At 43.3% G+C, this 11823-nt stretch overlaps 1 protein-coding gene across 3 annotated transcripts in view; it reads left to right on the top strand.

The window, feature by feature from the left end:
* Positions 1 to 11823, top strand: part of SLC22A23 (solute carrier family 22 member 23) — a 108771-nt gene that overhangs the window by 61300 nt on the left and 35648 nt on the right. For all 3 annotated transcript variants that reach the window (XM_017738590.1, XM_017738591.1, XM_008637071.2), the window contains exon 4: positions 11679 to 11823. Coding sequence is in view for 1 of the 3 variants with exons in the window: in XM_008637071.2 (XP_008635293.1) it covers positions 11679 to 11823 (145 nt within the window). In the remaining 2 variants the exon portion in view is untranslated. The remainder of the gene's footprint in view (positions 1 to 11678) is intronic.

Consider the following 11823-nt stretch of genomic DNA (forward strand, 5'->3'; position numbering starts at 1 on the left):
AAAACACTGATTAAACCTTCCCTGTGTCTGGGAATGTCATGCAAGTGAACAGGGAGGTGTAAAGAGATCTGCTTACTGTCCAGTGCCAGAGAGCCTTGTGCAGCAGCTTTCTCTAGGGGTCTGGAGAAATTCCAAATTTGATTAGAAACATCACCCAACAAGACAGGGGAGCAGTTTTTGTCTTCTCTGCTTCTGTAAACATATACAAGTGTAAGCGAACATTAATTTTATTTTTTGAATTATGTGTCCACAGTCTTTGTTTCAGCAAAAACAGATCTTTCAGATTTGGTGATGCTTACTTCCCATGTAACCCAGAATGCCTTTTGGATATAGTTCTTTAACTGGTAACTTGGTAAAATCTGGATATAAGGTACAAGGCAGTTTTCCTAATTGGACTGTGCAAGTCGTAAGGTAAGACTGTAGTCAGGAATCAGTTCCTTGTTCCCACAAGTGTTTGAGAAAGCAGTTTGTAGGTTTGTGGTGTGAATAGTCTGGCAAAGGGCTCTGCCCTCTTTTCATAGGGATGTTTTGCCCTTGAGCCATGTGCCTGGTGCTGCTCTGGAGTCAGGGAGAGTGTTTCTTATTCTGTTGGATGTGTAATTACCTGACTTGGGAAATAGTCAAGCCCCTAAGACATTCCTGTGTTGCTTTTGGGGGAACACATACCCAGAGTGTGCTCAGGTTTGCTGTGTGTCTGCAGGTACAGGGGCTTGCCCTGGGAGCTGGTGTTGTCCGAGCCCTGGAGCTGAGGACCCACTGTCACACCAGAAAAGGCAGGATCAGCTATGGAGGCTTTTTTCCTCCTATCTCCCAGCATTTTTCTCATGGATAGAAATTCTCATGTAGTTTACCACGTTCCTATGTGGTTGAATACGGTTAGGGCGCAAATAGGTGTTTGAGTGGAAAACTGATCTCAGCTCTTGTACTTTTCCAGTTCAGCCCTTTTTTATCCCCCTGCTGGCTCTGCAAGAAGACAAAGGAAAATTTGGAAACAGTAACTGAATTATTTCTGTTGTGTCAAGCAATGGAATGATTTATTCAAAGCTGAGTGTGGGAAGGAAATCTGATACAATGAGCCAGGGGCAATCCCTCTGTTCATTATCTCTCCCCTCCCATGACCACAGTCTTCTTTTCGTCATTCTTTCTCACTCTCCCACCTTCTATACATTTTTCTCTTGCTACAAGAGGGTGGTAAATATAGGAGCTTTTTTTGAAGTACCTGAAACTGTTCCCTGAGCAGGGATGATCTAACACCACACACAGTGCAACTCATGCATAGGAAACAGCACATAAGATTCATGTTGTCATTTATATACTATAAGCAATCTAAGTATTGATGCACAAACAAAAATACAATTAGTGGAGAAACTGCTTGCAGTGTGCATTTGTCTTCAAAGTCAGTAGCAGAACTTACAGCAGAGACAACCTCCCTAAGATCCTCTGACCTTAAGAGTACAGCTTGACTGTACCTAGGCAAGGTGAAGTCTACACCAGGCTCTGCCAGGTGGTCTCCTAGACAGCATTAACTCTACCCACAGCTCTTATCTTTGTACCATCACAGGTACGGCAAAGCACCACTTAACAGGAGTTTGAATTTGAAACAAAAAATAATGTGGAAAAACTTAGATACTGCTAAGAGAAGGTTAAAAGTCATTCATTTCTCCAGGTGTGGGTATGGGTGTATATCTTCACAATTTTAGCTGTAGCTGTGATGTGTACAAAGTCTACTACTATTGTAATCAGAACACGTGAAATCCGCTTTCATGAATTGCAGCTGGATTCTTTCCAAGGAGCTTGGTTTCCTTTTAATATTGGGTTATTAATTAGCTCAGCAATTCATTCTAGTTTTATTTGGAACAAATCAGCAAGTGTTGCCATATTTCAACTCCTCTGTAAGTGGCAGGAGTTTCTTGAAAGAGGTCTTTCACCGCAGAGAAGTGAGCATACCCCATGGGAGGATGGCTTCTACTTGCGAAGATCCCTCTATTCCCAGCCAACTTGCTGGCTTCCATAGAAGGAAGATGTGAAGAAACATGATCTTTCTCTTTTCCAAAGTTTTTACAAAGCAATAGGAGACTTTCCATCCATTCAGCAAAAAAATTGAGCTCTTACCCCTGTTTTAACAGGATACATTAATATTTGAAACCAATGAAGCTACATATTCATCTTGGCTGTGAGAGACTCTTGAACAAACTCACACATTTTTCAGGGTTGAGTCTAGATAAACTTTGAATCCCAGTGGATGTTTTTGGGTGGTCTGGTTTGGTATTGCACAGATATCCTTAGTGCAGCAATTTACATGGAGATATGAGATGGTGGAGGCGTTGTAATGCCAGTTCCCTTTTTATTGTTCTTCACTGTCTTGTCAGATTTTACCAAATCAAAGAATTCTGGTACTTAACAGGAAAAAAGTTTTCACACATGGTATTTGTAAAGACAGCAAGGAAGAAATTTAAGGAATATTTAAGCTTTGGCAATTACAAGGTCATTTTAATTATGTATGTGACAGCAGCATTTGAGGGATATTCCACTGTGCTCACCTCTCTGTGTGTGCAACTACAGGTGTGTTAGCCTGCTGAGTTACCCTTGGCTTGAAACAGAGATGTGCTTGGAGAGGACTGGAAAGGCAGTGTTCTTTCCCTGACAAGTTTTGTGCACTGTCACTGAGCCCATTGAATTATGCTCTTTGCTGCAGAAGTGCCCACAAACCAGCCACAAGCAGACCCCACTGTACAGAGCACTCTGTGTGCACAGAGGGGTGGAAAGTGTTCTCTACAGCATAGAGATAATGCATTTCACATAAGGAATAAAAGCCTGTTACTAAAAACTTAAGACTTGATTTGAATGAAAAATGAAACTTTCATTGCTACAGGAAGCAGGTTTTTTCCCAAGGTAGGACGTCGTATCTTTTTCCCTTTAAAATCTATTGACCAAAAGGAAATCTTCACTGGTCTTTCCTCTTTTTGCCCTAGAATATGTTTTTTCTTCCCTTATGGGAATGTTACTTGGAAGATAAAAGCTCACTGGGAAACGGAAGGGGAAAAGTAATATCTGTACTACTTCTAACTGTGCACCATCTGCTTTTATATCCGGAGGAGTTTTCTCACCACCTATACATTACCACAGCCTCATTTTTCTTTTTGTATCCTCATGGGCTTAAAATTAGAGGAGGCCTGACCAGGGGCTATCCTGCCTGTGCTTATTCAGGCACAGTGGTGGTGTGCAGTGTTTGGCATGGTTCTCTCTTGTAGGGCGGGCATCCCCATTCTGTCTGTCTGCCTGTCTCTGCCTTCCCCAGACCTGTGTCAGGGTTAATGCTGAACCCCAGAGACAGGGAATTATTAATGCAAAAGTCACCCCTTAGTCTGAGTGGCACCTCCTTCTCCAGTGAATGCATGTGTTGTTTAAAGCACCCAAAATATAGCAGCCCATTGGCTCTGAATCCCTGCAGGTCCCCTTTCACAGTGTTCATTAAATATCTATCCAGAGTTCGTGGCATAAATCTTTTAAAACGAGGGTGCCCTGGGGGCCAAATGTGTGACAGCCTTTCACAAAGAGGCTCACTAATTGCTTCTGATTAAATCGCCGGCACTTCTGCTGGCCCTCAGTGCATGCTTTCAGCCAGCACTGCGGTGTTCTGGGCTCTCTCCGACATGGTGATGCCACCTGAGCAATTCAGGTCCTCTGAGATGGAATGGGTTATTCAGGGCATCACCCTAATTTCCACTGATTGCATCTGACATCTCAGGGGGATCAGGGGAGGAAAAGGAACTAGGGGCTTTTGCCTTTACAGTTATATCTACATGTTACACGTATCCATAAATATGCACGTGTGTGTGTGTTTATATATATGCACATGTGTATGGGGTTACAATTGTATTTATGAGAGGTTAATAAACAGCACCCAATGTTTGCTTAGACTCTGTGTATGTAAGCACATGGAGGGCTTGTTTTAAAGTTGACACAAGTGAAAGGAGCAAGATGCTTTCCGGGGCTTGTGCCTCTGGGTGTGCAGTGCTTCAGACGAGCTGTCTCCCTTTGATCTGAGGGAGGGGGTGCAGGGCAGGCAGAGCTTTATTATGACCTAAAAAGCACCAAGTACATTTCTTGGTCCTCCATTTAGTTTTCTTCCATGCTTGTCTTTTCTGTTTGATAAGCTAGGCTGCAACCAACTCAAGTTTCCCGTGTCAAATTCTTGTTAGCAGTATGCAGTTCTGCTGAGAATGTGCTCAAATCCAGGGCTCAGCGCATTTATTCACTCATCCAACAGCATGATGGTAATGGTGAAAAAATCCTCCTTGGAGGAGCACCTCACGTGGGACCAGCGCTTGCAGAGAGAGGGGCTGCCCTGCTGTCTCAGTGAGCTGGGAAGCATTTAATAGACCTGAAACAAGGTGTTAGGCTGTTAAGTCTTTGTTCCTGCTTCTTTGAGGATCATCATCCATCTGGAGGTTGCAAACCGAGCTTTTGAAACAGCTGCTGTTGGAATATTGTTTGCCAGTTGGTAAATTAAGAGATGTGCAGATTTCCAACTATTTAATTTCTTCTCTGTTCTTATTTTAAGTAGCTACAATGTTGTTAAAAATTCACTAACAAATACAGATGCAGATCCCTTTCAACTAAAGCATCAAAGAAAATGAGCTCCTCTGATACATCTCACACCAGTTTTTGTTTCAGCTCCTCTCATACACTCCTGTCAAAAAGATGCCAGTAATGATTTAGATCCTGCTAAGAGAAAAGGTGCCAGCTGTTGAGAACAGCAGAGGTGTTACGTTTGCAAAACATTGCTATGACTGATTGTGCATTTCCTTTAGAGAAAGCCACTTTTTTGGAACAAGAAAGAGTTTTGTGAAAAAACAAATATTTATATGGGTTTGGAGAGTATCTTAAGGGGGGTAGGAAATTCTAGACTGGAGGTGCATGAGAATTTTTTTATAGAGGGCAATTAACATATATAGAAATGTATGTCATGATAAAGCTTTTTAATCACTTTTTAATTTCATTTAAATTAAGTCATCTTAATACTGAAATTAGTGTGTTCTGTATCTACTCATTTCTCATGCTCTTTGTCACTGCTGATTGGGTTTCCAGGGGCATTCTCCTTGTGTTGTTTCATAATGCTGTTATTCACATACTGGAACTGTCACCAAAAGTCACTGTTGACTGGGAGCTGCAGAGATGCTGCTTGTTTCCTCTGGAAGTAGGATAAATGGCAACTGCAGTACCTAAAATGTGATTTAATATTTCTTTGGGTTTATTACTTTGTGAATGGCAGGCAGCATGGTGTGTTAAAGGTTTCTTACACAGCAAGCCTTCTGTTTTGTAAGATGTTGTTTGTCTTGTGCAATGTAAAATTTGGCAAATACAGATGCCATGGCAGGAGCAGAGGAATGACATGTGCTTCTTTCTCTGCCACTGAAGCTCCTTGGGAGACAGCTTGCAGCCAGGGCATGGTTGCAGACATCTCTGCATCCCACGCACTGGTCAGGCAGCCTCTGCTCAGGGTCTCCTGTCCCTGGAGAAGCCAAGGTCACCCTTGACCTGCCCTTCTCAGCTGCATATGCATCATGCCCGGGAAGTCCACAGCTCCTGCAATTGAGGTAATGAGGATTAAGCAAACACCCTGCATTGAACCCAACCTGGCTCCGTGTTTGTGGTCCAAACCCTCCACCTGTGGGTAGCTACAGACTGTCTACAACTCAGAGGAGAGCTTCTCCTAAAATATCCTGACCCAGTTGAGCAGTACCAGGCTTGAAATAGGGATGGTGTGTTGCTCATTTGTGCCTTACAGGAGTGAGTCAGGCATGTGGAAAGTAAAGAGAGGGAAAGTTGCACTTTGTGTTTTAGTTGGATTGTGCATGAGAGGTGTAGCCATATTTACTTTTTTCATGCTATGCCTCTCTGTGAGGCCCCATAGTGTATCTAAAGGGTATTTTGCCTGGCATCAGTTTTAGCACTATCCTGGTCCTTGCACACCAAATGAACATCTGATCTAATTTTGGTAAGAAAGAAATCTGTTCTGAGTACATATTTCCCCATCAAGATGGCTCCATCCAGTAGATCCAGGCTATCCACTGAGGTCAGAAATTAAGTGTGCCCCTGCACGTCTGGTGAGGTGTCATGCTGGCTGCCTGCCTTGGTGCCAGCCTGACGGCTCCATCAGCTCAGCTTATGTCAGTGCACAGGCGACTGATTTGACACATTTTAAATGTGTTAATTAAATGGTGGGCTAGCATGTGTCTGAAAGAACTCTCACCAAACCAATGATGTGTAGAAAAGTACCTTTGAAGGAGCACCTGTGTCACTTCACAGATGTATTTTAGAGTAACTTCGGTCCTGATGTGCTGTTGGGGGAAAATAATACTATTTTCTTACTCGGCCATTGGAGGTTCAGTCTATTACTGTTCTCTTTGCTTGGAAGTGGATTGGATTTCTCCAGAGAGGATATTAGATTTTTCCTTCCCTTTCACTCTGTCTCTGTCCTGTGCTTACATCAATTGGTGGTTGTCTGTGCACTGCTGTGTGTGTGATAACCTTTACTTCCACGAGTTACTTCATTTGCTGTTCCCTAATAAACTGTATTTACACGTGATGCTTCTTTCCACCTGGTGACAGCAAAGGCAATCAAGATGATGTGTTCCTTGTCTAAACTCAGCCAGGAGTGAGTGCTGGCTTAGCCTGGGCCGTTTCAGCCAGGACTGAATCACAAGTGTGGTGATTGAGAGATGAGAAGTGTATGTAGCCCATAGGTAGGGCTTGCAGCTCTTAGAAATTTGTGTCTAGTAACCAAGGGGAAATTTGTGTATATAAGCAAATATGCTGGATTTTATTTTCCTGTCCCCCTAGCAGCCAGCTGCGACCTTGTCTGGGAGTTATTGATAGTTTTTGCTGCAAATTTATCTGATCAGCTAGCCAAAAGCTGGCTTTGGGGCCGTGTTATTCTAGGAGTATTGAGATGATTTGTTTACAGCAGAGGGCAAATCCCACAGAGAGTGTTGGAAGAAGACAAGGTCCCAGAGGTTTGAGAGAGCTTGGTGGGAATTAGGAAACACAGCAGCAGCAGGGACAGGGTGATCTCCCAGCAGTCTTCAAGATCACTGTGACAGAGGTTCCTCGTGCCAAAGGGGTGACCTCAGGGAGCATGGAGGTGGTGGGACGTGCTGGAGGTGCTGAACAGCTTGGGAAACTAAATTCTCTTAGAGATTTTTTTTTTATTTCCTTTTGTGCTCTGATGAAAAGCAGAGTCCAAAATGCAAAATTCTTTCTCAGGGTCACATCCTGCACTTGATTTTTGGCTGAGCAGAGCAACTGCTGGGGCTGAGGCAAACACAGCCCTGCTGCTGTAGTATGTTACTGTCACTGGGAATTTCTGGTGTCCCACATTTTACACCTAAAGCTATGTTGCTGGAGAATTCTTCTCAAATTATGAGTGTCTTCTCAAATTATGAGTGTCTTTCACCTGAGTCTCATTATTTTCCTCCCTTTTGGAGCAGAGGAACATCTTAGAGGGGTGCTTAAATTAAGGGTATTGGGTGTGCAGTAATATGGGGGAAACTGTCAGAAATTGGGGGATTTTGTTTGGGGGTTTTTTAATAAAATGTGCAAATGTGAATTTGAATCTAGAATCAGACTGTCTCCTTGGGGATTTTTTCAGTGTGAATGCTGTTGGCCAGACTTCAGATGCTTTGTCTTGGCCATTTTCTCTAAGGGATACTCCTATATAATTACAGTCTTGGTGGCTCACAGATGGAAACTGGGCAAAGAGAGAAAACTGGAAAGGCACAAAAAGCTGCTACCTTGTGGTTTCACATGCAGCTAACACTTGGGCTGCAGAACAAGAATTGCTTTGTGTTTTGGGTCTGGAGATGGGCGAGTGAATGGTAGAGAATTGTTCAGGCAGTGCAGTGTGGCCTCTTTTTCCTCTTGACACGTTGTTTGCAAATGACTTAACTTCTTTATTTTTGTCTTTAAATAAAACTGTTTGCCTTTCATCCTTGTGCAAATATTCTAAGAATAAATGTCAGCCTTTTAAGACAAATGAGAGGGTTTTGGAAATCTGAAACAGATCATTACCAGTGTGCAAGTGGAAGATCAAGTGAGAAAGGACAGGATGTGGCTCTTAGTCTCTCCATGGCAGTGACAGCTTACCTGGTGGGATTTGGAGGAGGTGGGCTACGCAGTGCCATGCTGTGTGGCAACATGAGCTGATGTTAACCTAGTGATACTGCAGTTCTTTCCAGTCTCCTGTCTGTATGTTCATAGACTGCTTCTTCCACAGCTGCAGGTGGAGAGGATGGGACAGAAAAGCCAGCTGGAAAGGGGAGAGGATAACATTTCAGATGTCAGGCTGTGGCATATTTAAGTGATTTTATCTCCATTTCCCATCTTCTTTTACAGAAGAGGCTGCCTGAAAAACTGTTGTAAAGGATGATATCAGCCCAGTTTATCCATCCCAGTGCCAGGGAGAGAAGCTGTTAGCAAAGACAGTTTGCCCTTTCTGATGCAAAGTCCTTGTACCTCTTGTCTCCAGTGCTGGTGCATTCGCATTGTTTAACCTGGTGTCCGACCTGTGGTTTTATCATGCCTCTCTCTGCTGGTGCCCAGGGCAGTGACCTCCTGCACAAGGCAGTGGGGCTGAGTCCCCGGGGCATTGCAGAGGTTTTTCATTAGCTCCCTCACTCACACCCCAACAAGTCTGAGAGCTCATGGGCATAACATGTCTGGCCCCAGGACCCGGTTTCCACACTTCCCAGCCAAAGGTATATGCTGTGCAGTGAGTCTCGTGTGTTCACTGTCTGTGCCTGTGATGCCTGTGGGGCCCAGGTCTGGAAAATACCTGGGGTAAGACGGCTGCCCTCAGGCTGGGTTGTGTGTGGAGTGGTTTTGCCACAGGGGTTGTCTGGGTCCAGCTTGTTTGTCCACTGTTGCTTAGTGCCTATTGACTGTGAGAGAGCCTGTCCCATGTGTCCTGAGCATGCCTGATTTCACTGCCCAAGTACTGCAGGACTGCTTTGCATGCATGTTTTAACTTGCCTGTACGATCACTTGCCAGGGACTTAGGGAAATTAGGTCTCTGAGTTGGATCTGCTGCTCTGACTGAGCTGCATAGAGTAGAAATGCTGGGCAAGGAAGCAGAATCCTTTACATGCGTGTCTCCTTGCCCACACAAAATTTTGCAAGCTGAGCAAATGGATGTATCTGAGAGTTTCTGGTATTGATGATAATTTCCATGATTAGCGTGTATGACAAGGGCTTGCTCCATGCTCCACGAAGTAACTGAGATGGAAACTTTTTCATTGATTCAGGAAGCTGGATCTTGCTCGCTCGATTTGCCATGGGTGGGTAAAGCTGATCTCAGTCTTGTAGTGATTTTGTCTGAGCTGGTAGTTTTATCACGTGAACGGGGTGGAAATTGTTGCGGCCACAGAGGCCTCGTGCCTGGGTGCATGGAGGCCTCAGTGTGAGCATCAACTGGATGCCTTTCCTGCTGCTAGGGCACAGCTGCTGTGGAGAGTGGCTTTGCTGCAGAGGTGGGAAAGGGTTGACTGATAGATGCTTGCTAAAAACTGCAGTGCTGAATCCTTTTTTATACAAAATTGAAGCCAGATATATTGGAAAGTCAGTAGGCTGTCCTAATACCTAGAACATTTCAACAGAGAGGTGATATTTCATATGCTGCTGCTGTTGCTTGAAAGTCAAGCTACAGCAGAGATTATTTTTTTGTCGTCTCCAGCTTTTTTAGAGGAAAGGGCAGAAATTGATCATATGCATGTGATAATCCAGAGAAGAAAATAGATGCTAAACAATCTCTGAAGCCATATCCTTTCTATACAATGAATAACTGCTGCATGTGGAGTTTTTTACTGCGCACCAGTGATTTAAAAAATATACTTCTATTATGTGGACACCTCTTCCTGACTTTATATAAAAGTTGATATCTTGGTTATTTTTATTTTTACCTGATACTAACCTGAGCAATGCAATTGAAATGACAAAGCCTTACGTATCTAATGCAGACTTCCCATTTCTATAGCAACAAAACTCAACCTTGTACTTAATGAAGGAATATTGGAGTGTGACTTTAAGGTTTAGAAAAACAAACAGAAGCAGTTTTATTTGGAGATTAGAGAAATAAAACGGAAGTGATCTCTTTGCATAGAACAAAAAAAATTGCCTAGGCTTGAGGTACTTCATTAGTAAGAATGAAACCATATTAATGTCATAAGGAGCTCTGTGTTTTAATCTTGTTTACCAAATTAAAATGTAAAAGCCTTTTATATCATACAAGAGTCTTTGAGGGCTTTTTCTCCCCATTTTGTTTCCAAAGCTGCTGTGTTTGTGGTTAGGCTAATGAAAATTTGGGCTGCCTGACAACAGATATATTTTCCTTTTGTATTGGCAAAAATCCATTGGTAGTTTTTGTATTGGCTGTAAAGAAAGGGAGCACGTGTTGTGTTTAATCCTACATTTGATCTACAAGGTAGTTCCTGGTCGGTTAGTTTAAATCTGTGTTACAGTGATATATGCTGACAAGCTGCAGATTAGAGAGTGAATGGAGGAGCAGCTGTCATCTCTTTCTATTTTCTTACAGTTTTTCAGTTGCTATTTTAATAACCATTGAATTCTAGTTTAAAACAACCATAGGGAACACCCCATAGAAAAACAACAATGCCGACAGCAACATATCACGAATGTTTACAAGCCTCTTTCTGTATCAGCATTCCAATAAGTGCTACGCAACATTTGTGGCAGGTTTATTGAGCTAAAGAATTAGTCTGTGCAAGCGGATGTGGGCAAATGGGAAATATGAAATAGAGGCTTCTATTGCAATCTTACTGGTGAAAAAATTTCCACAAGCCAGTCCAATTTTTGTGTTTGCTGTTTCTTCTGTGACTTCTTAAATTTTTGTTGGTAGGCTGTGATTCTGATAAATTCATTTTCTGACTGAATAAAAGATAGCCAGAATTCAGGGTTTAAGGAAACATTTTATCTACTAAACTGAGTTTTATCTACTCTCTTGTCACAAGACAGCTGAGGCAACCAAAGATGCCAGTGATGATGGTAAACTGCCCCACAGCAAAAGGAAGGATGGAGGGCAGGATAAGACAGATGGGAGGTTGGCTTGTTTGAAAGTTGATCAAGATAAGCTATTGGGAAAAGCAAACCCAGAAACAACACGCTCAGCAAAATCCAGCTTGGAATTGGCTGAGTCGGAGCATATTAAGCTGTGGGCAGGTGGCATCCCGTATGAGCTGAGAGCCTGCATCCTGCTGAGAGCTGTGCTCTTCTGCCTCCCAGCAAACTGTTTGGAAAGGCAGGTGGTGTCTCTGAGAAGTGTGAAAAGGCATGACCCAAGATCTTTGGCTTATGTTTAACTCTACATTCCCTTTTAAAAATAAATACCTTATTACTTGGTAAAATGCTTCCCTAGGCAGAGACTGAAGGAACTCTGGCAATGAGGATACAGCAGGTATATGGAAATTGCAATGTTTGCACCCCAGACACCTGTTAATGGGCTTCTCTAGAGCCTAAATATGGGAGGAAGCAAAATTTATTTGATTCTGCATAACTTTGACCAAAGCTCCTGAAGGACATGAACTCCCTGGAAGTTTCTTAGAAATGTTTTGAGGGTGTCTTTGCTGGTGGGGGGCTGATTGTCTGTGTGCTCTGTGTTTCAGGGATAGAGCTGTGTCCTCCCGGGCACCGGTTCATGATCACCATGGTGGCGAGCTTCATCGAGATGGCAGGGCAGTTCCTCATGCCGGGGCTGGCTGCCCTCTGCAGGGACTGGCAGGTCCTTCAGGCCGTCATCATCTGTCCCTT

This window comes from Corvus brachyrhynchos, unplaced genomic scaffold (genome assembly GCF_000691975.1).
Source record: "Corvus brachyrhynchos isolate BGI_N302 unplaced genomic scaffold, ASM69197v1 scaffold237, whole genome shotgun sequence".
Lineage (NCBI taxonomy): Eukaryota > Metazoa > Chordata > Aves > Passeriformes > Corvidae > Corvus > Corvus brachyrhynchos.